Source organism: Lepus europaeus, chromosome 10 (genome assembly GCF_033115175.1).
Source record: "Lepus europaeus isolate LE1 chromosome 10, mLepTim1.pri, whole genome shotgun sequence".
In the NCBI taxonomy this organism is placed as follows: Eukaryota; Metazoa; Chordata; class Mammalia; order Lagomorpha; family Leporidae; genus Lepus; species Lepus europaeus.
Window position 1 is genome coordinate 50469048 of NC_084836.1, and position 27267 is coordinate 50496314.

At 42.9% G+C, this 27267-nt stretch overlaps 1 protein-coding gene across 2 annotated transcripts in view; it reads left to right on the forward strand.

Moving 5' to 3' along the window:
* The window catches only part of PTPRB (protein tyrosine phosphatase receptor type B), a 141765-nt gene extending 116242 nt beyond the window's left edge, over window positions 1-25523 (forward strand). For both annotated transcript variants that reach the window (XM_062203225.1, XM_062203224.1), the window contains 12 exons: window positions 505-604; window positions 1737-1820; window positions 1917-1934; window positions 2055-2136; window positions 2719-2809; window positions 3690-3766; window positions 5694-5828; window positions 6807-6929; window positions 7079-7242; window positions 9759-9894; window positions 16652-16772; window positions 20359-25523. In XM_062203225.1, the coding sequence (XP_062059209.1) occupies window positions 505-604; window positions 1737-1820; window positions 1917-1934; window positions 2055-2136; window positions 2719-2809; window positions 3690-3766; window positions 5694-5828; window positions 6807-6929; window positions 7079-7242; window positions 9759-9894; window positions 16652-16772; window positions 20359-20381 (1154 nt within the window). In that variant the 3' untranslated portion in view covers window positions 20382-25523. The remainder of the gene's footprint in view (window positions 1-504; window positions 605-1736; window positions 1821-1916; window positions 1935-2054; window positions 2137-2718; window positions 2810-3689; window positions 3767-5693; window positions 5829-6806; window positions 6930-7078; window positions 7243-9758; window positions 9895-16651; window positions 16773-20358) is intronic.
* Window positions 25524-27267: the final 1744 nt, after the last annotated feature.

The window sequence follows — 27267 nt, forward strand, 5'->3', positions numbered from 1 at the left end:
GAGCTTTTACCTGTAACCAGCCTGCCATTTCTACAGGGTAGTCGCCAGTCCTTTGTGTTCTCAGCTGTAATACTCTCAGCCCTTGGGTGCAGAGTCAATGCCTCAACATAGGCATTCCTCGAATTCTACTTGTAGTAACATTACTTTGGAGATTGGGCTTCAGTAGCTCTCTTACTGAAATACTGAGAAATATAATAACAAGAATGAGCCTTGAAAACATTCTACCAAGTGAAAGGAGCCAATCCAAAAGACCATGTATTTACGGTTTACCTTGCATGAAATGTACACAATAGATAAATCTATAGACAGAGGAAGTAGCTTCGTGGTTGCCTGGAGTTGGAGCGAGGGAGAGGAATGGGTAAGGAGTAGGTAAGGAGTTTGTTTTCCGGGTAATGAAAATGTTAGGAAATTGATGGTGGTGATGTTTGCAAAACCCTGTGACTATAGCAAAAACCACACTCATTTGCTCACCTGGGTGTGTTATTTCCCTCTGGATTCCCGTAGAGCCTCTGTTTGGAGTTATTGAAGGTGTGAGCGCTGGTCTGTTTTTAATCGGCATGTTGGTGGCTCTCATTGCGTTTTTCATCTGCCGACAGAAAGCAAGGTAAGTACAAAGATCCCTTTGGTAACAGGGTCAACAGTTTTAAAGATGTAACTGAAAAGCCTTTTGGCAAAAACAAACAAACACTAAGAAAAGATTAATTTGACTTTGCTTTGTCAATTGAACACAAACTCAGGGCTGTGCGTTTGGCACAGCAGTTAAGTCACTACTTAGCATGCCTGCATCCCACACTGGAGTACCTGGTTCAAGACCCAGCTCCTCCACTTGCCATCCAGCTTCCCATTAACCTGTCCTCCTGGGAGGTAGCAGTGATGCTTCAAGTAGTTGGGTCCCTGCTGCCCACACCAGGGACCTGGATGGAATCCCAGGGTCCTGGCTTCAGCCTGGCCCAGCCCTGGCATTGTACACATTTGGATAGTGAACCACATCTCCATTTCTCTCTACCTTTCAAATAAAATGAAAATAAATACATTTTAAAAATTTTTGATCAAACTGTAAAGCCCTAATTCTTCAGTAATTTGGACATTATCAAGTGATAGAGGGGCCATCTGTACCACTTCCTTTAAATTTGAAATAACTCCTTTTGTATGGGAGAAGACTTTTTTTTTTTTTTTTAATATGGTTCATACCCTCATGAAGACAGAGATGTGTGCACCTTGTGTGCTCATGGACTTTTCTGGAACATCCTGAAAAGGATGTTTGGTGCCACCATGTTGGGGCTCAGATCTGTCATCCTACTTGATGAAGGGACCACAAGGAACCAAACGGCACGTGGCCCCTCTCCTGGGCCCTCTCCTCCAAGTGAAGGTCTTGAATTTGGCACATTGTCTTCTCTCTTGCAGTCACGTCTGGCATCTGAGGTTTACAGTTTGGTTTTTTTCCCCTGTCAGAGTTTTATGGGGAGTGTGGGAAGTGATTGTGACCCATAGCCAAAAACCAGGAGACACATCTTTAGATATTTCAGAGATCCGTTGCTGAGTGGGAAAGAGCGACTTCTTATGCTCTTCCTCTCCTTGCCCCACCTCCCCCCCCCCCAAGAGAAGTTGGCTGCGTGCAACTCTGCATGAACACTGAAGAATCTGTATTTGCACAAACACGTACAGCCTTGCCATAAATGGAAAAACTTGTCCCAGTGAAGTATGATCAGAGTAACCACCCCTCGCTTACATTTCAGCCATGGTCGAGAAAGGCCCTCCGCGCGGCTGAGCATCCGCAGGGACAGACCTTTGTCTGTGCACTTGAACCTGGGCCAGAAAGGGTAAGAGCGCATTTTTCCCTCCCTTGGCTTACTGAGGGCTGCTATTATATGAGACTTGCTAACGAGGTCTTTCTTCTTCTTTTGGCTTCTTCACAGTAACCGGAAAACATCCTGGTAAGACAAGAGAGTTCATTAATTACTTTATTATCTGCATTTGAAATACGACTCAGACTGGCTATGGCATTTTTCCCTTTTCTTCAGTAACTTTTTCTTTTTCTTCATTTTTAATTACAGCCCGATAAAAGTCAATCAGTTTGAAGGGCATTTCATGAAGCTGCAGGCTGACTCCAACTACCTTCTATCCAAGGAATACGAGGTATAACCCAGACACAAGGAAGCTTTAGCAATCCCCCGCCCCCTCCAGGTCCGTAGCAGAATTTCCTTCGAACCTTTCCCGTGAAATCCCGTGTTCGTTAAGCTCAGGAGTTAGGATGGTGGTGAGGGTCTCAATGAAGCTCTCTTTTATACCTGAAACCACTCCTTACACAGCATACCGTCTGCTTACACAGACAATTGGAGCTCCAGAATCCCACAGAAAACCAAGCACTGCCTGGCTCAGAGAGTAAGAATGAATTAACCCATTTCAAAAGCAAACCCCATGTCTTCCATGATTCATTTGTTTGACTGGGAGGCAATGTGGTTTGGTAAAGAAGTCCAGGCTTTGGCTTCAATTCCCAGCTTTGCCATTTGTGTGACCTGGAGTGAGTGAGTGGTCCTGGCTGAGTCTCCCCTGTGAGCACACTGTGGGGCAGCTGTGGTACTCAGAGGTGATGCATGTCAAACACTAGGCATTCCCTAAAGGATAGCTGATGGACATATTTTATGTTTCTCAAAGACCATATGAATTGCTTTTTCTATTTACTATCCCCCACTTGCAAATTTACTTTTTATTTAACAGGACTTAAAAGATGTGGGTCGAAACCAGTCCTGTGACATTGCACTCTTGCCGGAGAATAGAGGGAAAAACCGGTACAACAATATACTGCCCTGTAAGTTTTGTGTTGGAATTTGTAATACTGTCTCCCTCTAGCCATTTCTGTTCTTTTCCAGAAGTAAAATAGGGCTGGAGAAACATGCTGTGACTGCATACGGTTATGACAAAGCTTCTCGTGTTGCTTGTCATGAGCTCGACCATTTCCCCCTTGGAAGCCAAGAGCAGTAAGAGGGTTAACAGCAAGGGCTCTGATGCCAATCTGACCTGGGCTTTATGTTACAATGTCTCCAGTTAGCGAGTTTTAAGAAATTATCCTTACCCCATTAAGTCAAATAGTGAAAGGTATAATTATTCAGCCAATGAAAGAGAGCCGAGCATTCCCTCAGCAAATGTCATAGTACTATGAAAAAATTAAAAAGTATAGGAGGCTGGCACTGAGTGTAGCAGTTAACTGGGATGCCAGCATCCAATATGCGAGTAGTGGTTCAAGTCCCAGCTGCTCTGCTTCCAATCAAGCTCCCTGTTACTGGGCCTGGGAAGGCTGTAGAAGGTGGTCAAGTACTTGGGCAACTACAACCCATGTGGGAATCCAGGATGGACAGTTCTTATCTCCTGGCTTTGGCTTGGCCCAAAACTGGCTGTGGCAGACATTGGGGGAGTGAACCAGCAGATGGAAAAATCTCTCAAATAAAATGGAAAACTAAAAGCATAGATGGAACTTCCCATTGTCTCCTGTGTGACTGTCTGTGGGCTACCCGTGCAACCTGGAGCAAGTTAGTCATCCTGGGCGAGCTTCATCTCTTAAAAACAACATAAAAAATACCTTCCTTGTTGTGAGGGTCAAGGCAAAGGCACATCTAATACTACACATCTTATAAACTGTAGAAAAAACACACCAAGACTCAGCAAAAATCCCCTAATAAACTTCCTTGCAGATGATGCCTCGCGAGTGAAGCTGTCCAATGTGGATGACGATCCTTGCTCGGACTACATCAATGCCAGCTACATCCCTGTAAGTGAGCCATGAGGCTATGGTGCCTGGGGAGAAGCTGTGATGGGTGGCCACGCTGGGGTTGCCTCTCTGCCATCCCCTCACTGTTCTCAGATCTGGAAACCTTGGTGGACTGTTGAGAAGACCACACCTCGCTGCCCTAAGACATGGAGTATACAATTCAATCACCGCTAAGCCCCGTTGTTCACCATGGCAGTAGTGACGTAAAAATTACCAGGAGTCCAGGACATATTTTCAGGGTTGTTTTCTCTCAATAGTCCTTGGCCAAGATCACAGCTCTGTAAAGATGGGCCTCCTCCACTGCCCAGGCTGCCTCCCCAGGGAAGCTGATCTCATTCTGTTTGGGTTTTTGAAATCACAGGCACAATCAGAGTTTGTCTAAAACCTGTAGGCTCTGATGCTGGCTAGCATCTTGCAGATTCCTGCAGCACACTACAGGTCAGAGAAATTCAGCTCTGAATCCCACCTCTGACCCTTGCGGATTCTCTGACCTTGGGCAAGTTGGTCCATTTCCTTTTATAAAAGTTGAAGATTATCATATCACTTGTTAAACACTTACGAAGTGCCTGTTAAATCAAATATTGAACTGTGTACAGGGACAGGATAAGGTAGGCTCCTGACCCTAAAAGAACTCTCAATTCAGTTGAGGCATCAGGAAATGACAAGGCAATGCCATGAGAAACCTGTTATGTCAGTGCTGTGCCAACATTTACATCAGCATCATCCAAGGATCTTATTAAAATTAGCATTCTAGGGGATGGGCCTTGCAGCACAGCAGGTTAAGCCACTGCTTCAGGCACCCATATCCCTTCTCAGAGTGCGTAGCTACTCTGCTTCCAATCCAGCTTGTTGATAATACCCCTGGGAAAGCAGCAGATGATGGCTCAAGGGCTTGGGACCTTTACATCAATGTGGGAGACATGAATGAAGTTCCAGGCTCCCCACTCTAGCCTGGCCCTGGTTATTGCATGCTTTTGGGGTGTGAACTAGTAGATGGAAGATCTCTACCCCCTACACTCTGCCCTGGCCCTTCAAGTAGATAAATTAGAATGTGCATTATGAAAAAATCCTTATCAGAGATAAGGCAGGGTCAGGGAATCTTACATTTTTGGCAAGTTGCCCAGAGATCCCAATGTGCTGATCTGAGGACTGCACTTTGACCAAGAGACTAGTATCATCACAGAGTATCTAGGTCTAGGAGGAGACTGACACCCAACAGAAAGATAAAGGAGGGTTCAGCCCAGCAGGCAGCTGCTAAGACTAAGGATTAGAGCAGAGACAACGTTTGTATGGGCAGAGGTGACAAAATACAGAGACCCTGAGAAGCAAAGCAAGAAAGGGCCTCAGCCAGGATTCACAAGTTCTTCTATGTTGCTGGAGTGCAGAATGAGTGGGACAGAATCTCCTAGCTCATAGAGCTGTGGTTAGGATTGAATAAGAACCGTGGAAATCCTGACCCTACTATACAATTACAGGTCAATGCTCTCAGCAAACAGTGGCTTCTCTTCCCCTGAGCTTCCCTCGCATGACAGCTCTTATTAAATTATTCTAGTGTCAGTTACCCCCAATGACTACAACTGCTGTAGACTAAGTAGGGAAAAGGCCTCAGACAGACTACGTGCACATACAACCACAACCACACAACGGAAGGTAAAGTGCTTTCTAGATCTCTACAGAGTCCGCCTTTTGCCTATTAGAACAGGTTCAGCCTGATAAGAAGAAATGTGCTCTCAACAACCGATGTCTGCCCTTTGTTCTTCCTGCTCCCAAGCCTTGAATTGTGTGTTGAGTATCTTTTGGTCAGGCCAGGGGCCTGGCAGAGGTCCCCCAAATCCTCCACATCCTCTGATGTGCAGAGCTAACTCTTTGTTTATCGTTCTGAAGAGGCCCATTGTTTCCGACTCTCCGTGTTGTAAATTCATCACAGGGCAACAACTTCAGAAGAGAATACGTTGCTACTCAGGGGCCACTTCCTGGCACCAAAGATGACTTCTGGAAGATGGCGTGGGAACAGAATGTTCACAACATCGTCATGGTGACCCAGTGTGTCGAGAAGGGTCGGGTGAGTCAGCAGCCTTCCCGACTCCCCCATAGAATTCTACCCCACCACCCGAAGTTACACCCACACAAGCAAGCAGGGTGCACGTGAGAAAATGATTCGTGAATTAAGCTAGGAGGCACCAATAGTAAATCCAGGAGATGCCCCATTCCGATTCCGGGTCTGAGGTTTCAGCGGAAGCCGTTTCCATTTGAGAACCGGGCTTATTCAAAGTGCTCGTTACACAGAAAGCTTACCTGGCCACTTGTTTGCTCTGTCATGCAGGGCGTGGCTATGGAGAGACCCTGCCAGAGTCAAAGGGTCTTTCCCAGCTCTCAGAAAAGAGCTGAGTTTGGGCTATGTCAGCACACACAAAATAAAATAGTCCTCTATACAAACGAAGCAAACCTCTTGTAATGCACTCAAAATCCTTGGCTTTATATGGTTACTTTGAGGATTAAAAGATTACATGTAAGTGCTCAGTATCTGTGCTCGGTAAATGTTCACAATCCTCTTTGTCCAACCTCTGCACACATAAAGGCAAGCTTAGCTAAATGCTCCGACATCTCAAAGATCTCTTGGCACGTGGCCCAGGTTGGAAGCGTGAGACAGAAATAGGAACAAAACAGGGCTAGGAAGACAATGACGTCCTCTTCCCAACTGGATCTTTACAATAAATTGTAAACCGTGGTTTAGCTGTGTGTGGGACTGGAATGCTAAGGAAGTCTATTTTACACTCCAGCCACCTAACATTGTGCCTGAAAGGTGACTGAATCCGTCGTGTCGAGGGGTGGTTCCTTATGCAGTATTTCCCCTTCACTCGGAGCAGCGGCCTGGCTTCGACACTGACCGAGAGCAGGTTCACCCAAAGAAGGTGGTGAAACTGCTCTAGCAGCTGGCCCTGGCTTCCTAACTCAGGAAGGCAATGCCAGGAGGGGAAGTCCAGCTTCACAAAGGAGTCGCGTTTCCAGGCTCACTCTTCTTCTGTCTGTCCTCTTCTAGGTCAAGTGTGACCACTACTGGCCAGCGGACCAGGATTCCCTCTACTACGGGGACCTTATCCTGCAGATGATCTCAGAGTCCGTGCTGCCCGAGTGGACCATCAGGGAGTTCAAAATATGCAGTGTATGTTGGTTTGCTCAACGCATGCAACACCCCAGCTCAGAAACATGGGGCTCTGTGAATCCCATGAGTGCGGGTGGCTCTCCTGCTGGTTCAGCCCTTGGGTTGCCTCGGGTCATTTCCTCTTGTTACCCTGTCTTCCCTTCTCACAGGAGGAGCAGCTCGATGCACACAGACTCATCCGCCACTTTCACTATACAGTGTGGCCAGACCATGGAGTCCCAGAGACCACCCAGTCCCTGATCCAGTTTGTGAGAACCGTCAGGGACTACATCAACAGATCCCCGGGGGCCGGGCCCACGGTGGTGCACTGCAGGTAATCGGCGACCTAAGAGAGACAGTCAAGTGGCAGCCGAAAGGGGACTGTGGCCTGGAGTCTGACCCCAAGCAGGAGCATGGCGAGGCTGCTGGGTGGAGCATTTGTCCCTGCCAGCCGGCCTGCACAGCCACAATCCTCCCCCTGCTCCCCAGCCTCCCTCCTCTGCACTGTCTTTAGCTCTCTCCTCTCTCACCTTCTTATTTCTCTCCCGCCCCTGCTGGCTTGCCCCCTGTATGAAATGCACAGTCCTTAAGTGAACTTCATGGCCCCTACCTGACCCTCAGTCCAGGTCCCCAGCAACTGCCTTGCCACCCTCGTCTGGACGGCAATTGCATGAGCTTATTCTTGCCTTTTGTCGCTCTTGCTCTGTGGAATGGATTTCTCCACCCCCCACCCCCCATAGGAGCTCTACTCACCCTTCATGATACCCACGCTAGGGGCAGGCTTTTGCACAGTGGCTTTAGTTGGGACACCCACATCCTGGTTTGAATCCCGGTGCCATTCATGCTTCCAGCTTCCTGCTAATGCACAGCCTGAGAGGCAGCAGGTGATAGCTCAAGTACATGGGTCCCTGGTGCCCAGGTGGGAGACCTGGATAGAGCTCCTGGCTCCTAGCTTTGGCCTGGCCCAGCCCTGGCTGCTGTGGGTGTCTGGGGAGTCAACTAGCACATGGAATCACTCTCTCTCCCTCCCTATCTTTCAAATAAGATGAAAATAAATTTTAAGACGTTAAAAAGATCCTCATTCTAGACTTCCCTTCAGGTCCAATAACATGTCTTCACCATTTGTGCTGCTCCAACAAAATACCAGACTGGGTCATTTGCACATAATAGAAGTTTGTCTCTCAGAGTTCTGGAGTTTGGAAAATCCAAGATCAAGGCAACAGCAGGTTCAGTGTCCATTGAATGCCCAGTGTCTGCTTCCAAAAATGCTGCCTTGTTCCTGCATCCTCCAGAGATGACAAAGAAGCATCTGAAAGGCCTAAGGACCTAGCTAGCTCTCTAGCCCCTTTATAAGGCACTAATCCCATCTCCAAGGATGGAATCCTCTTGGTTAATCGCCTCCTTAAGGCCCTACCTTAATACCACTGCACTGAGGGTTAATTGTCAACATGAGTTTGGGAAGGGACACAAACCTTCCAACCATACCCTAGCACTTGCCTTCTGTGCACCCAGTTTTGCTCTTAAATATCTCTTCTCTCTTGACTTCTCTTTGCTTCAGATACTCCATAAAATCAACCTAACAAGCAGTCTCTCTCTGGGGAGCCTGGTGTTTAGCTAATTAATGTTTGCAGCAACACTTTGATAGCCCTAACTGAATGGCACTAATAAATAAAGAGCAGAGAATTGCTACAGTAAGAGAAATGTCAAGTGCACTCATTTTCTCCCAATCAGCCCAGCACCCTAGGAGCTCTGCTTTTTTACGTCATTGGAACCCTGATGCTTTTAATAGGAGTAGGAGGCACTGAGGAGCTTCAAGCTTTCTCGAGAATGACAGGCATTTTCACCCAAGACCACCAGAGAATTGGTCTTTATCTTATAAATACGTGCTGCAAAAACCCTAGAGTCTGCAATCACTTTAGCAAGCAATTTGGCAAAGTTGGAGGTATTCGTCCCCATAACCAACACACCAGTCCTGCCTCTAGGTATCAACCCCCAAGAAAGCTCTGTACATGTGCACAACGATGTTAATAGAAGAAAAACTAAAAATGATATCATAGCCTACTAGTATAATGGAGTAGCAAGTAGCTTATGAAAGCTATAGCAAACAGAAATTAGAGCTACAGGGAGCAGGCGTATATCCTAGCAGTTAAGGTGCCTGCATCCTTTATCAAAGTACCTGGTTCGGTTCCTTGCTCTAGTTCCAGACTCCAGCTTCTTGCCTAACAGATCCTGGGAGTTAGCAGAGATAGCTCATGTCACTGGCTTCCCGCTACTCAACATGCACGACCTGCATCCTATTCCTGGCCTCCACCGGGCCTAGCTCTAACCACTGCAGTCAGCCAGGAAAGGGGAACACTCTTTCTTCCCCATGCCCTCCCACCTCTCTCCACCCCTCTGCCTCTCATAAAAAACACTTTATGAAAGGGAATGAGATCTACCTGGAACCACATGGATAAATGTCAAAACACAATAGTGAGCAGAAAAATTGGCAAAAGTATATAATACAAACATCATCGTTAAAGATTTTAGTAAATCTTTAACTCATAAAAGAAATATTGTTTATGGATTCCTGTGTAATAAGGAAAAGTATAAAAACATGAATGGAAATTGTATGCACCAACTGTAGAACAGCACTTATCCCTGATGGGGTGGGAGGGTGGGAAGGGAGGGGACAGAGGAAGGCTGAGACTCTGGGGCATGTTTCTGTAAGACAGCACTGAGACAAAGGAATATTTCTGTATTCTCCCATAACTTGGAAGGAACAAGAAAGATTGTACCAGAGTCTCTGGATCTTTCTTTGAAAGGCAAATTGAATGGAAAGGCTCAATTCTCCTTTTCCATCTCTCCTAGTGCCGGTGTGGGTAGGACTGGAACCTTTATTGCCTTGGACCGAATCCTCCAGCAATTAGACTCCAAAGACTCTGTGGACATTTATGGAGCAGTGCACGACCTAAGACTTCACCGGGTCCACATGGTCCAGACCGAGGTAAGAGGTGCAGGCTGAAGCACACAGACCACTCCCTTTCCCACCCCTCCTCCAAAGAGGTCCAGGCCTTTAATCTGACAAGAATATCTAGGATCCAGGAGGAAGAAAAAGAGGAAACTAAATGTATTCTCTAGCGCTTGTTATTTTAAAGCACATCTCAGTGACCTTGAGGATGATGTACTTCTTTATCTTTACTGAGATAAAGTTTACTGGTTGCCCAGCTCAAAAAAGAATTCATGTAGGTAGGAAAGAAGATTTTTTTTTTCAGTGTATTATTCACGGGGGCATGGCTAGGCCAGGCCATCTTAGAGATCACTTTTAGATAGGATGGTGGAGGAGCTCAGGATCATCAATTAGGGAAGAGGAAGATTCCAATCTCTTCTCTCCCCCAGCTCTGTCCTCTCTGCGGCTGCACCCCCATGGCTGGAGACAACAAGAGAGTGTTCTGTCAATTACCAAGCCTAATGCTTCCCTTTGTACAGTGCTTTGACATTTGCAGGGCATTTCTGAACATGTTATCTCATTAAATTTTCATAATAACCAAATAAGAAATGTATTATTATATTCTATTTCCAAGCCAGACAACCGAGGTCCAGAGGGTAAAGGGGCTTTGCACCAAGCTCATGGCCATGAAGTGGACCGAGTGGGCTTGAACCCTGTCCTCAGGAATGCTAGGCCCCTGTGGACCAAATCCACTGCTCACAAGCTCAGGGTCAGTCTGTGCCCCCACGCAGACCAAGCGCATCACTCCTCTGCATAAAATGTCTCCTAAGGTTCAAGTTATTTTACCCATGAGTTCCCCAACTGGAAAACCTTCTGTACCTTTACAAAAATAAATATTAAAAAAAAGAAACCCTTTGTCAAAAAAGTAGAAGTTTCTGCATGCTACTGTCTCCCCTCTCAGAATCACAGTACTTATGGCAACAGCACAGGTGGCAGTGCTGCTCGATCAGGCGTGTACTGCAGCAAAGGTTTCTCTTAAGCTTTGTCAAACCCGCTGTTCCCCAAGCCACTCTGACCCTTGAATTCCTTCCTTGTGCAGCACATGTTAATATCCTGCACAACTCAGTCTGCAGCCAGTTTGGTAAAAGACCGGCATCAGTGCCTCCTGCAGGCAATGCCCTCTCCCAGATACTCCATCAGCACTGCTGTCCCGGGCTGAGAGCACTTTAGTTGTAATAGTGGCTCCAGCGTGTTTTATTATTAAATGATTGAGTGTTTTATTATGAAATGATTTTAAACTACACAAAGCTAGGGACAACAGTACAATGAGTTTCCATGTTCTAATTGCAGTTTCTGTGGTGATCAGCCATAGCCACTCTTCCCTCACCCCCTGACCCCGCCAGAATATTTTTAAGTAAATCCTACTTATCGTATTATTTCAGTCCTCAATACTTCCTTATCTTACAGACAAGCACTCTTTAACAGCATGACCCCATTGCCATTATCACACCTCACAACTTTAGAATTCCAAAACATCCTCCAATCCAGGGAGTATATAAATATGTTATCTCAAAAAGGGGTTTTTAAAAAATTGAAGTTGGTTTTCATTAGAAACCAAACAAAATCTACACTTGTCATTAGGTTGAAGTATCTTTTTAATCCCTTTTTGGGGTGGTGACATGTGCTTCTATTCCTCATGGTTTTTGTCAGGGGCTTGATGAAGTACAAGTTCTGCCACCACAATGCATCCTGGGTGATGTTGAATACATCCTGTTGCATCACCTCAGGTGGGAGATTCCCCTGGCTGTGTTCAGGGGGCATCAGTCTGTACCATGTGTCATGGTGTTCCCCATTAAGCTTTCACTTAATGTTTTAGCAGCCATAGGTGGCTGACGGACGGGCAGCTCTGTTATTTCATTAGGGATTTTAAAATTATGATGGGGCTTTAGAAAATGTGTGAAATGCAATTAAAATATCAATTTGTTTTAGTGCATAATTTTTTGACATCTATGCAACTTTTTCTTAATACATATTTTCCATAAACCTTATTTTTTTTTCTTTACTTGAGTGACAAACACACAGAGAGCCCCCATGCACTGGCTCACTCTCTAAATGGCCACAATGGCCAGGCTTAGGTTGGGTCAAAGCCAATGCTGGAAACTCAATCCAGGTCTCTCCCACTTGGGTGGCAAGAACTCAGATATCTTAGCCATCATTGCTGCCTCCTTAGGTCTGCATTAACAGAAAGCTAGAGTGAGGAGCCAGACCTGAGAACCAGACCTACAGTACTCCAGTGTGGGATGCAGTATCTTACCTGCCAGGGAGAACATACCCACCCTTCATCAAGTTTTCAAGTCCCTTCCTATGTCCTACATAATCTCGTATAACCTGGAATCATATTTGTTATGCATCAGTTCCCTCCCCAAGACTGCAAATTCCTGGAGAGTAGGAACTTACTGTCCTCTATATCATCTCTCTTTTCTAAATCAATCAAAGGAACAAATATCTTGCATTTATGTCACTTAAAAGTCAGTTTTTCATTATTACTTTGTTACTTCCACAAACTCAACCCACTTAATCCGTAATTTAGGGAAGAGGAAGAGATCAAATTGAAAGTAGTCTCAAGCGGTGGGGAGGGGAGGGGGGGGTGTGTGTGTGGGGGGAGGGAGCAGATATGTGTGTCTGTGTTGAAGCTCCCTAGTTGCTGTCGGACATGTACCACTTTCATGCACCTGTCCACAACTGTGAAGATGCATTTGGGAAAGAGAAGGACCACTACTGTGAAAACCAAGGGCTGACTCTCCGAGCAGAGGTCAACTCCTTCTCTCTAGAAATAACTCCTACTTTTCTCTTTTCATCCCCTCCTCCGCCTGCCTGTCAGGGTCGAGTGGCCTTGTTCCCCAGCTTGCCTTCTCAACATTGGAGTTCCCCAAGGTTCTGTCCTGTTCCTTCTCTAACTCTTCATTCTTTGTGCTGTTGTTTCAAAACCAGGCCCACACTCATCTTTCCCAAATCCAGTGCATTCCGCTAAATACCTGCCTACCAGACAGTTCTACCTGGAGGCTTGCAGTCATTTCAAACTCAAGAAGTCCAAAACAGTACTTACTATCTTTCTTTAAACTCAAAAACAATGAAGACATAAAGCCCTCCTGCCTCTGCCTTTCACTTGCACTAACAGTATTGCCATTCACTTGTTCGCCAAAGACAGAGAGCTGACTTCTTTTCCTCCAGGTCCCACATCCAAGCAGTCACAAAGTCCTGTCAATTCTTTTCTTGGTTCTAGTCCCTCCATACTGGCACCACCACCCTTGTACGTCCCTCTGTCAAATCTCAGCAGACATGATGGAGTGCCTCCAGCTTCTGCCCTAACAATTCCCCAGCATCATCACCACCACCACCCTAGCTCCTTCACTGACCACATCAACTTGGAAAGCTCACCACTGCTGTGTTGTCAATCAGCCTCTGCATAACCTAGCCCCAACTTCTCCAGCTTCAGGGCATGGTACTACCCATACCTACTGTTTGGAGATCTGCTAAAGTTAAGAGTTTTCTCTTCCAGGCCAGAATCAGCTTTGATTCTTTCCATTGTAAGGAAATAAATATTGTGGTAAGATAGAAATTCTCTCTCCCACTTACCCTCCCTCCTTCTTATTAAATACAACCTCAAGTAATATCTAGGTGTCCTATGTCTTGTTTTAAACCTCCGACAGTTGGGCTTCTTCCACACCCTCGAAATCCTAGAGAGCGTGCCTGGCTCTTTTGGAAATGGAAGCGGCTGCAGAAAGTTGTAACCGGAAGCTCAGCACTTGTTCCAGCAGAGAAGGAAGAGCATTCTGACTCCTTTATGTTGTTTTTCTGGGCCCATGGTGACCTTTGACATCAACTTTTTTCTGTCTTCATTTGGAATGCAAAAAATGCAGGTCTTCACAATTTTTAATGACTATATAAAGCAGAAAGGGTTTCTAAACAAAGAGGCATTAAACAAGGGTCTTGCAAGCATGTCCCTTCTTTTGGTGTGCCTTGGGGCAAGTCTACAGCCTGACTCAGAGAGAAACTCAAGACAAAGCAGTAACTTGAAGAACAACAGGTGCAATCTGTCAGTCTCTCATCTACCTCTCTAGAGAAGGAAACAAGGGACTGCAGCAGGGCTAGGAGCTCAGCTCCCACTTGGTGGATTGCCCGGAGGGCTTCCCATGATCCTACCACCTTCCTTCCAGCTTTTTAGTCTTCCCACGGTTTCCAGAGAAGGCCTGCACTTTCGTGTTATCTCTCTCATTTGACGTGTCCTGACTGTTGCTTAAAGTCTTAATGCATGTCAGCTTTTCTCTCCCCACAAAGTGAACCTAGAGACTTCCTCTTCTCTATGAAGCTTTATACATAATGTATATTACGTTTTATCACCCTACAAGTCATTTGTTCACATCTGCCCTTCTGGTTAGCCATGCACTAAGGGACAATGAATGGCTATTAAGTGCAACACTCTGAAAATCATCCCGAATTATAAATATTGATGAAACTGAATGGAACTGAATGAGTTGACACCAAACCAAGGCACTATCAATTTAACGAAAATTGATCTTTTATGATCTGAGGGTCATATGTCAGACTTTATCTACTTTTCATTAAGAAAAAAATGAGGAGCTTATTAACAATATGATGGTTTTGGTAGTAATCATTTTCAAAGGGACATTCTATTGGGAAAAGAAGTATTTGCATTTAAGGCAAGGCAAATTAATGGTTATTAACTAGTTTCAAAGCCCATGGTGGATCATTGTTGAAGAATTTATTAGTAGGCTATATCAGAGATATAGTAGAGTTCATGACAGCTTAGCTCTAAGACCCCAAAGTAATTTTATTATTCTAGTAGAATTGAAAATATTTTTTGGGTAATGAGTCAGTGAGATGTTGCTCTAATTTGGAGGGTCATTTTTAAGATGGTAAAAACAAGGCCAGCACTGTGGCTTAACAGGCTAATCCTCCACCTTGCAGCACCAGCACACCGGGTTCTAGTCCCGGTTGGGGCGCTGGATTCTGTCCCCGTTGCCCCTCTTCCAGGCCAGCTCTCTGCTATGGCTTGGGAAGGCAGTGGAGGATGGCCCAAGTCCTTGGGCCCTGCACCCGCATGGGAGACCAGGAGAAGCACCTGGCTCCTGGCTTCAGATCAGCGAGATGCGCCGGCTGCAGCGGCCATTGGAGGGTGAACCAATGGCAAAAAGGAAGACCTTTCTCTCTCTCTCTCTCTCTCTCTCTCTCTCTCACTAGCCACTCTGCCTGTCAAAAAAAAAAAAAGATGGTAAAAACAGACTGCTCTGTACTAACACACTCATTCTTAGGACAGTACTTTCCTTAAATTTTCCAGGTTGAAGTAGCATAAAATTTTCATGAGCAGGGTCTGAATGGAAAAGCCAAGAGTAGCAACTTATATTAAGGTATACCTCACTTATCATTGACTTGCATTCTTTTAATATGCCCTAATTTGTTGATTATACCAGACCTAAAGTCCCATGAATAGATGATCAAGACTAGCTTCTAATCAGGGATAGTGCCTGTTACCGATACACAAAATAAATACTTGTCTACTTTAAAAATTGTTATAGTCCCATTTTCTATCTCAAACCTTTCAAATACACTAAGTATCTTTCAATAGTCATCTGACATCAACAGGAAGCCTCATGTCCTTCAGTAGACAAAGGATGTTGGCTGTGAGAGAGCTTGGCCCCCTTGTTCTACAGATGGGGAAATGGAGATTCCAAGAAGTTTTCAGATTTCAGTGGAGGCCAGCCAAGACCACTTACCCTCACTTGACGTTTGCTTCCCTTATGGCCTCCTCATTTCTGGGGCTCTGAGCAGTTGCTCTGTAACTCAGAGGAGCCCAAGACCAAGCACTCAGGTCCCACCAGACATCTATTTCCTTTTTCAGAGCTCAGTTGACAGGAAGGAGGAGGGCCAAATGCTCAAGTCTGGAGTCTAGGACTCAGAAGCTGGTGGTGGTGGAGGTCTTTATGGTGGTTTTGTGGTCACTAAAGCACTAACTCTTATATTTGTTTATATTTCGAAAGTAGTTAATTGCCACATGGCTGACAGGTGGGTCACCCTCCCTGGGCAATCCTCTGTAGTTTTTCCGCAACCAGTCAATGTCTTTGAGATTCTTCCATGTGCCAGACTTGGATGCTAAGAGAACAGAAATGGATAAGATGCTAACTCTGCATTCAAATAACTGACAGTCCAAAGGGATTTATTGTGCACATCTCTTTTGGGAATCTAGAGAGAAAGAGGAGAACAAAATAGAGTACTCAGTGAAAACATTCTCTCATTTATTAATGTAATAAAATTAAGATTCATCAAAAAAAAACTGGTAGAGGGAAAGGATATGTAAACATTGAGATCATACTTTTTTGCTATCTAATTGCTTAACATCTGAATCTCAGTTTGTATATCTACTTCACGAGGTGTTGAAATCATTTATGAGATAATTTCTGTAATGTATGTAGCACACTGTCATTCATTCTCCAATTTAATTTGAAAGGAACAGACATCATTCTAAGCACTCACAGAACATCCTGGATATGTATGCATGCATGTAAAAAGAACGAACAAACACCAGTCTCTGCCTATTACCATTCTTCTCTTTGCAGTGGTAATTTAAAAAGCAGTTATTCTTTCATATGCCAGAGACCATTAGTGAACCAATGACCAAAATGTTAGCTAACTATGAAGAATGTCACCGCTGTTGGTGTTGTGTGACCCTCTCTCCTTTCTTTTGCTTATAGAAGCAAAAGGTGCTCCTCCTGACATGTCTCCTCCTTTTCCATAGTGTCAATATGTATACCTACATCAGTGTGTAAGAGATGTCCTCAGAGCAAGAAAACTACGGAGCGAACAAGAAAACCCCTTGTTTCCAATCTACGAGAATGTGAATCCAGAGTATCACAGAGGTAGGAACTTGCCCCATTAACTTATTTTTCTCAAGATAGCGCCAATCTGGAAACCATTGGTAAAGCTCTTCCACCACCACTCCACTCATTTCTTCTTCCACCCAGAAGGTCCCCCACCAAGAGCGGCAACAGGGACCCAAGGCCAAGTGGGGAGAGGGCTCCCACATTTGAGCAGCAAATGTGTGGTAGCTCCTCGCACCCAGTCTCACATGCCTTCCACTATTAATGTTTCCTAATATTATTCCAAGCAATGAGCCTCACTACTAGGCAGTGTGCACTGAAATCACAATTCAGAGTTCAAATTATAAAGTCCTTTTGTAGAGAATTTGACAGTCAAATATCAGAACCCTATCTTCAGACCCAAGACAGGTATTTCTCCTGGAACCTTAGTTACCAAAAAAAAAAGGCTTGAAGCACAACAATTTTCAGTTAAAAGTGTGAGTGAAAAATGCCAACTTTAACAATAGAGGATTAAGTCCACCACAGTGCATTGTTAGAATATGATGCAGTCATTAATAAAGATATTTTTGAGGATTTATACTAACAATCCTACACTTATAAACAAAAGCAGAATAGAAAACAGAATTCATAGAAAAATGAAATACAGGTGTGAAACAGAATTCTCGACCAATAGAAAAGTACATTCTTCTCTTCCATATTATATATTTTCTAAATTCTCTAGAATGTGCATGGGACACTTATTTTTTATTATTTAAGAGTCAGAGATGAGAGAGATAGACAAAGAATTCCTATCCACTGAGTTACTCCCCAAATACTTATGGGGGCATGGGTGGGAGTAAAACCAGGAGCCTGGAACTCCATCTAGGTCTGCTACATGGCAGCATGACCAACATATTTGAGCCATTACCTGGTGCCTCCCAGTGTTTATACTAACAGGAAGCTGGAATTAGGGATTTGGGATGGGGTGGGGGAGCTTTAACCAGGCACATGGATGTGGGACACTGGAGTCCTAACCTGTGTCTTAACTGCTAGCCCAGACACTTGGTAGCAGCAGCACCACCACCCCAATACACATATACCAGCATGTAACACTTTCCCATGAAAATATAAGTAGAACAGCTTCACACACCTTATATGGAGCAATAATTGACAAAGGGCTGGCATATGGCACACTGGGTAGAGCCACCACTCATGTTGCTGGCATCCAGTATCTGAGTGCCCATTGGAGTCTCAGTTACTCTGCTTCCATCCAGCTTCCTGCTAATGCACCCGGGAAGGCAGCAGAATATGGCCTAAGTACCTAAATCCCTGCCAGTCACATGGGAGACCAGGATGGAGTTCCAGGCTCCAGACTTCAGCCTGGCCCAGCCCTGGCTGTTGTGGCTATTTAGGGAGTGAACCAGCAGAGAGAAGATCCGAGTTGGCAGAGGCCTCTGTTCCTTGTCTTGTGGGCTGAAATCTGTGTTTAAGTCAGATTGGTTTTCTCTGACAAGCATTATTTTAGAACTGTGCTGTATCCATTTCAAAGACCTTCAATGGTCAGTGTCTGCTAACATTTTTGTCCTCTGGCCCCTATACAAGGGAACTTCAAGTTCATGGGGAAAAAAATGGAATTAAGAGATGTTTATTTTGGTGCAAACAACGTTGAAATCCATGCATAATTTGTTCACCATATGCATTTTCCATGAACTTTTTGAAGAACTTTCTTAGAGCCACCTACCCAATGTGTTAAATAGTTAATAGACTGTAAAGCAGAGAGCTATTTAGAGAATCCTTTGCAAATCAAAGCATCCTTTGTGTTGTAAATAATTACCCCTTAATTTATCTGTACAGTAAATGAAGGTTTTTGCACATCAGATTCTTTAAGGAACTCCAGGATGGAGGGTCATAGAGATTCCTTTGTCTTGTTTTGATTTGAGTCATTTTCTAGAGTAATCTATAGAAGGAGCTATACCATGGGATAGAAAAGGATAACCACCAGATCCCTTAAGGCTGGGATTCAAATAGGAGCGCTGGGAGAACATATGCTATTTGTCCCTTTGGGGGACAAAATGGTCTCCCTGATCGGTGACAACTAACTGAGCACCAAAAAGGAAACCTGTTGAAGTGAAATGGACACTATGAGAAACAATGACTTGATCAGCCCTTATCCTGACTGTCGAGGAACAACTTAATACTTTATCCCTTTTAGTATTTTTTTTTGTTCTACTTAATACTATTGATTGAACTCTTTAATTAACACACAATTATTCTTAGGTGTTTAAATTTAACTGAGAAGTGATCCCTGTTAAATATAAGAGTGGGAATAAGAGGAAGGAGATGCATAGTTCAGCACGTGCTCAATCGGACTTGCCCCAAATGGTAGAGTTAGAAACGTGTCAGGGGATTCCAATTCAATCCCATCAAGGTGGCATGTACCAATGCCATCTCACTAGTCAAAGTGATCAGTTTTAGTTCATAAACCATAATGATAGAATTAAGAGTCAAAGGGATCACATAAACAAGACTAGTGTCTGCTAATACTAACTGGTAGAATTAAAAAGGAGAGAATGATCCAGCATGGGAAGCGGGATACACACAAGACTCATGGAATGGCAGATGTCCTAAACAGCACTCTGGCCTCAGAATCAGCCCTTAAGGCATTCAGATCCAGCTAAAAAGCCCATGAGAGTATTTCAGGCATGGAAAGTCAAGACACTGTGGCAAAAAAAAAAAAAAAAAAAAAAAAAAAAAGAAAAAGAAAAAAAAAAAGTCTAAATGAAAGATCTCTGTGAGTGAGATCCCAGTGGGAAGAATGGGCCATCAAAGAAGGAGGGACCTTTCTCTGAAGGGAGGAGAGAACCTCCACTTTCTCTATGACCTTGTCTAAATAAGATCGGAGTTGGCGAACTCAAAAGGCTTCCATAGCCTTGGCAGCTCATGACAAGAGCCTCGGGTGATTACTGACACCATAAACAAGAGTGTCAATTGTTAAATCAACAACAGGAGTCACTGTGCACTTTCCCCATGTAGGATCTCTGTCCTTAATGTGTTGTACTGTGTGAATTAATGCTATAACTAGTACTCAAACAGTACTTTACACTTTGTGTGTCTGTGTGAGTACAAACTGTTGAAATCTTTACTTGATATAAACTAAATTGATCTTCGGTATATAAAGTTAATTGAAAATGAATGTTGATGTGAATGGAATGGGAGAGGGAGCGGGAGATGGGAGGGTTGCGGGTGGGAGGGAGGTTATGGGGGGTAAAAGCCACTGTAATCCAAAAGCTGTACTTTGGAAATTTATATTAAATAAAAGTTAAAAAAAAAAAAAATAAGAGCGCTGCAGCTAACTAGCATTAACAAGCTGTTTAACCCTGAGTGAGTCACTCTGCCTCCTTGAGCCAGTGGCCTCATCTCTGAAACCATGGAAAGTAGTAGCCTCACCTCACCAGGACATTCCCAGTCTGAACATCTCTATTTCTAAACGGAATGACCTGGCGCCCCCTAAGGGTTGGTCTCATCCTAAGCCATACTGAGCCTTCCTTGTTTCTGCAGGTCTTTCCCACTTGTGATTCTCATCAACAGAACAAACAAGCATGATACCCTCTACCACCATCTCTAATTACAATGTCCTTCCTTTCAGATGCAGTCTATTCAAGGCATTAAGAATGTACCCGAAGATCTGGATAACAATTATTCACTATGTGATTTCTTAAAAACCTGCTTCATGCCCTACAGAGGTGCCAGCTATTTCTGTTGATACTATGTATAATTTATTAATCTGGAGAATTTTAAAGAATTTATGTAATTTAAAGGTAACAGATATTATTGTACATAGTTGTATTTTGTAGTTCCTTCTGTAAATATGTATTTTTTCATAATGTTTAATATTAAGTTTTATATAATACTATTTTTCCACACTGAAGTATTCATGACTTGTTCTACATAAGCTAATTCAACCTGTGTCTGGAGGTGGTTGCAGAGATAATCCTTGGATCCTGTTTTGTATCTATCTTGATATTCAATGGACAACATAAATGGCGGGACTACTGAGTGCACATGGTATGGTGAGCTTTGCTGCATTGCATGAGATCTCAAGATCCAAAAATGATCCATCTGCTATTAGAACACGAAAGGGATGAGAGAGAAAAGTCAGGCAGCACAAAGCTGAGCTGAGTGGCTATGCCCACATGTGCTGTTCTTGCTCCTTTCTCTTGCTAAGGACAGAGCAAAATGGGCATCTCAAGAGCTAACTCAGCACAAGCCCAGACATTAGGATTGAGGGTTCTGATAGAAAGTGATCCAAGCAGCTGTGATGAATGCCTTTGTGTTAAGAATGCCGGCTGCACCCCTGAGCAGAAGTCTAACCTGCAGAGTCTCCCTGGTAGTGATTAAAGATTGTCTCGCTGGTTTCCAGGTGAGGAGTGAGAGCATGTGTGTTGGTTTATGGACACACACTAGTCTGTCTCACTTCCCAGGGTCCACATTCCTGGCAAAGTCACAGTTCTGCCAATCATACTTGGTTTCCTCCTTAGAAGATTACAGTGGCAGATTATGCTCCTGGTTAAAGGACCCAATGCCAATATTTTTATAGAAGTGTCTCTAAACATCATATATAGTCAATTTAAAAACAAAGAGCAAAAGCCAAAACTTGGTGTTCTTGGTTTAAAATTTCCCAAAAGACTTTTTTAGTCAATCAGTGAGATCAAAATATCAAGTGGTCAGCTAATGTAGCACTTACTATAAAAAGCACTATGTACTCCTGCAAGTTTATCTTGAATATCTATGCCTTATTGTCACTAGAAAAACGCCAGTGAGTTTGAAAGTGGGCATTACCCACATCAAGTCCGGTTCTAACACTCTTCCTGGGGAAGATTCAGAAGTCACCAGTAGGGAATCCTCATGACTATCAGACAAAAGGAACCAGAGTTGTGTGCCCTTTCCCTCACCAATGTTTTTGGTGATGAACTTAGACACTGGAGGTCAAGGTTGTTGATCTCACGGTTTCATCTGTAGAAAGACTACATTTCAAAGTATGTACTTGTGTTACATATCATAGAGTCCTGAAGGTAATGCTCATACTATGAGAATGTAATTGGCATAAGAATCAAAATCATCAGCCATACTTAAGATAATTAGGTGTTTATAATTAGATAACTCTAGACCCAATCTAGGCAATTTTCCAGGGTTATTTCAAGTTAGTAAAATAAATCCTAATGAATGTGAAGAGTATTTAAAGGATTCAAGTTTTCAGTTTCACAGAACTCCATGCTCTTACAAAATGACAGGTGTTGGGCTTTGGTTCTTCATGAGAGAACCTTACAGAAGTTCAGAGGGTCTTCTAGAAAGGAAAGGAACAAATACATGTAAATGTGGCAAATGAACCCCAAGAAGAAGATAGAGGTCAGACTTAATGACGTATACTGTCTATTAGGAATCATCTTTCCTATACTAAAAAAGAAAACAATTTTTAACTAATGTTGATCTATGCAAAGCTCATAAATGCCTAGAAAAGAGAAATTCAGAGACTTTTAGTAAAGTGGCTGCACCTTGCTAGACACTGTTTCAGATTCTGTATATTTCTACTTGTATAAAGAGAATGTATTACAATAAAGGTAGGATTGTTTTTACTATTTTCAACTGAGCTTTACAGAGGACCTCAGCAAAGAAATGAGCTAACCAAGTCAGTCTAGGATAGAAGTGGCCTTCCACCGGTCACACACTGCCAAGTGCAGAGGCTGCTGCAGTAACAAACCACTGGATGTAGATCAAAGAGCGATTCTTTGCAGAGAATTAAAACCAAAAAAACCTACACATTTGCAACAGTAAATATCACTCACATACTCTGACAACATCTGGGTGGAATCAGAATTATGGAAATGAATGAACAAGAGAAAATTGTGCATTCTTTTAGTCTAATCCAGGAAATAGTTATCCCTACTCTACTCCTAATTTTAAATCTCCTTAGGAACAAATATTTTACTGTTTCCTGTCATTCCCAGGAAGACTAAATACATAATCTGGTTGATCTATTCATCACATTTAAGGGGCAAGGGTGGGGGTGGGGAAAGTTTCCTTGACACTCAGCTCAATAGAATGTATTTATTTAATTGCATCATGTGCTATGTCTTGATAAACACTCCATTTCCTGTCTTGGTGGGCAGCCTGTCTGTGCACCTGTGTGGTACACTTTAATCATCAGGCTTCAAAGTGCTTTTGGGCTTCAAATCTTGGAAGTCTCATCTTGCATCTTAATTATTTGTCCAAATTCTTTATAATTAGCTCCTTTAATGTCTTCTCATTAAATCAATTTTGTATTATTCTGTTTTTCTTTGGAATGCAGCCAAGTTTTCAGCTCTTGAATCAGGTCTCTCAAAGGCTTGTCTCTCTGCCTGAACTCGCACATATTTGGCCTAGGTAATTCCACATCTCTTAATACTCCTGAGTCTCACTATTTCACTACTTGCCCTTCTTCTCCCTGTTGAATATGTCTGCCTGGCCACTGGCATGGGATTTTTATCTTCTGTTCATTTTATCTCTATACCCATTAACGTAATTTCATAGGCTCCATATTATAAAGGAGATGAACATTTTATTTTTAAATACAAAAATGCTCACAGCACATATATTTTGAGGAAATTTTATTTGGGAGGGTCTTTAATTAATGTAATTTTGGAAGAGAGCCAAAAATGGCATGAGAAAACATGAAACCATTTAGCAGATGTCCAGCAGTACAAAAATAGATATCACGTGGTTCACTTCACGCTGGTTCTCTTGCCTTGGTGTCTACAGACCCAGAATCTTACATTAAGCCTTCTCCATACCCTTTACAAAAATTCTTAGCCATATACTAAGTTCTCAGGTACTTTGCCTCCTAAGAGTTCTTTGAGGTTGGAATTGTGAAATCATAAAGCTACTAGGTCTGTGTTTCAGCAAATTACACTCAAACCTAGGGTGCTCTAGAGTTTTAGTTCAACTTGTTGGCTAGACCAAGCCTGACCTAGTGAAAACCAATAGGTAACACACTGCTTGTCTGTGGATTCAGTTTAAGGGGTTTTCTGGTTCCATTTCACTGAGGAAAGATTGGCCAGGATCGAATGGCAGGAAGCAATGACTAATTCGCTTCCAAATGACAGTAGCAAGCCCTAACCCTACCTCATTCCTGGATGAGAGCTAAAGTAGAAAATGCCCTCCTTGCCCAAATGCCATTTTGACTTTTCTTAGTATTTTTAACATGAGACTTAGAATCACATCAAGTATTCAAAGAATGTTTCATATCAAAGGAAAATTTGTAAATTATGACTGCAGAAAGCAAATGAAAAAGAAGCAAAGAAGGGGGAAATATTTGAAAGAGGGAATCTAATTAGCTGTCAGAAATATAAAAGGACATTTCTTCCGGGTGGCCAGAAGGTTCTTTGAAAGCCTTGTCATGTATTTATTTCCTTTAGAACATATTGCCTTTTGGTCCAGCTGTGATGGCCAGATGATTTAGCGATTAAGCAACTGAACTGATCCATTTAGTTTTGTGAATTAACCAGGTACCTAACTAAATCTATTGGGTTTGGCATTCTGGATGCACCTCCTTTATATTCTTGATGACTTGGAAAATGTTTGGCCATTTTAGTTAAAATGCAGGATAACATTTGATGCAGCCATGATAACAGCAAAAATCTGTTCTGTTCTAAAAATGTTTCTAGCAATGGAAATGTTTTTGGCTAAAAGAATACTCTTCACTTGTAGGGAGGCTCCTTCAGAATAAATGTATGCATTTTATTTTTTAAGATAGTCTTTATGGATACATTCATTAAATAAGGAAATTGTTGGTGAATGATCCTAAAATAAAGATTTACATGATAGAAAAGATCTATTAACAGAGTTACCAATGATTATTTATATAGCCTATATGCCAATGCACATGGTCTTATATAAGACAACAAAATAAGTTATTCAAAGCTGTGAATAATGTCAGACAAGTGCAATGTGTCCCTTCTGGAATAATCACAAGAGTGGTTAGTTATGGCTGTTTTCTGCCTTAAGTAATTTCTTTTAAGAAATACTATCCTCACCCTCAAAGCAAGATTTGTTATGCTTAAGATGTTGTGTTTTAATAACTGTGCCTAAGTAAGTACCCCATCAAGAGAAGAACATGCAATGTTGGCATTAGGAGTTTGTGGCAGAGTTGGACAGTGTAGCATCTGTTATTGGTGGGAGGGTCTGCATCAGTCTTCATGGAGTTTCCTGGGCCACGTGGACAAGAGATTGCACCAAGATCTTGAAGAGAACTCGCATGTCTGGTCATCCATGCAAGACTCCTTGTAAATTCTTCAAGGACACGGACCAGGTCTTTAATCTCTTCACTACTCCTACCTTGTAGAGATGAGTTCATAGCTAGCAGACAGTCTACATATACTTTGAGTGGAAATTGCTCCTGGCCTGATACTTTGGATATCAGATAGTCAGTATCCAATACTACTATTGTCCATGGCTGTGCCTTGTGTGGGGCATAAATAATGTAAATAACTCCAGCAATCCAATTTATTATGTTCTATAATAGAGCACTTTTATATTTTTAATGTCATTTATTCTCTATCTGAAAATCTGACAGTGGATGATTCTAGTTTTATTTTCACTATAGCATCTACCCATATTGTGTTTCTAACAACTCTATTTGAAACAAACTCCGTTAGTCTTTCTATTTAAATTATGTATTTGCTAAATATATTTTCATATTTGTAATGGTGCCAAAAAACCTATATTATTTTGCACACATTCTCACCAGTATAAGGAATAAAACTCTGGTTTGTTGAAGGAGAGTGTCCTGTCTTCTGTTTGCCTGTTCCCCATTTATCAATTTTTGTCATCCTTCTGCTCAGGAAAAAGGTCAAAAGTGACTGCTTTTAAATGAGAACAGTCTTGCAGGCCGTTATTCTGAAGAGCTTGGTAGTCTCAACCTCTATTCCTCTAAGTGCTGGGTCGGTTACCCAGGGTATTGTGTACAAATAGACTCTCCGGTTGACTGTCTCCAACTAAATTCTTGTTTTCAGTTCTGCAGTTCATTAGTAACCAAAATGTCAGCTATTACCAACAGTGCTGGGGACTCTCAGAAGTGCCACCCTGGCTGGATCGCGAGGAGCCCTTTGGAGACACTTCACACAGTAGCGGACAGTGTGACATTTGGTGAAGAGCTTCTGTGCCTACTTCCTGAATTATGATTTTGCCCTTTTGCCTTTTTCACATTTCAGTTGAAAGATCAATGTTCTCCTTCCCAACTCCAGTATTTCATTTTTCTACAACTTACAGAAATCTTTGTTTTGGAATAATGTGCAGTCATACATTTATATACAACAATTAAATCATTAAACCATTAAAGCAATCCTTTTAAAAGCAATTTCTGGTTTTAAATAATTAGGCTAACAAAGCAATTTGACCTATGAGCCTAGAATTGTTTTTTCCAAAGTAGCTGTTGTTTTGATGGAATATCCTCTTAAAAGGAGAATATTATAATTTGAACAAATCACTTAGTAATTTTGCTGATACATCTTCCACAGTCATAAAATGTCAGAACTGGAAGGGCCAATTTGGAATTGACAATGTAGGAAACCAAGACCCAAGTTTAAAAGGGATACAGCAAAATAACATTGTGCTGCTATTGAACCGGGTCTTCCTTTTAACTCACAGGGCAGCACCTGTCTACATGTAAACAGACAAATATAAAAAGGACTCAGAAGTCAATGGACGAAAGAGCCATCCCCAACACTGAGACAGAACCATCAGGGGAGCCCTCACCATTTTGGATGATTAATCCACACACACACGCACACACACACACATATCACATCTGGAGGTCTTAGACTGTATTTTAGGGTTCTACCTTGGCAAAAGTCAGAATTTTAAAGCTGAAATAATACTGGCTAGGGAAATAAAAACATGATTTTCTAATGGCTTATGATGAAAGTATTAATACTAATGAAATAAAAGCACCTGCATCCCAGAAGCTTGACTATCGATAAATTGAGAGAACTGGAGAGACTTGACATGGCCTAAGAATGGAATGTTCATGATAGGAGGGTAGCACTTGGGCCTAACCAATAGAGAAATCCGTGGAGGAATGGGTCTGTGGAGGAGGCATTTACCTCCTCATTAGAGGACCTAACCAACCCTATGGCCACGCTCACTACCTTATCTCCCAACCCCATGCTTCCTAAGGAAAATTTTGCTATTATGATAGAGGCTTGATCTGAACCAAGCTTGGATTTTTCCTGGGCTTCATGGGGATAAATACTCTTTTGACCAAAACTTTAGTCCGGTTCCCCTGAGTCCCTGCCTTGACTCGGCCCCAACCCCAGTATTCTTTCTCCGTCTTTGTAGAATCTGATTTACTGTCAGTTTAGTGAAACCCTCCTTGACACCTCATCTCCATGGCCTGCCTTCCTCCAGAATTCCCTTGATCCCTGATGTTTCCTCTTGCTAAGTTTTCATGCAGTGACCTCTGTCCAGCTCCTTTTTGCCATGAAGACCCACTTGTCTTGTTGGAGTTGAGTCCACTCTCTAC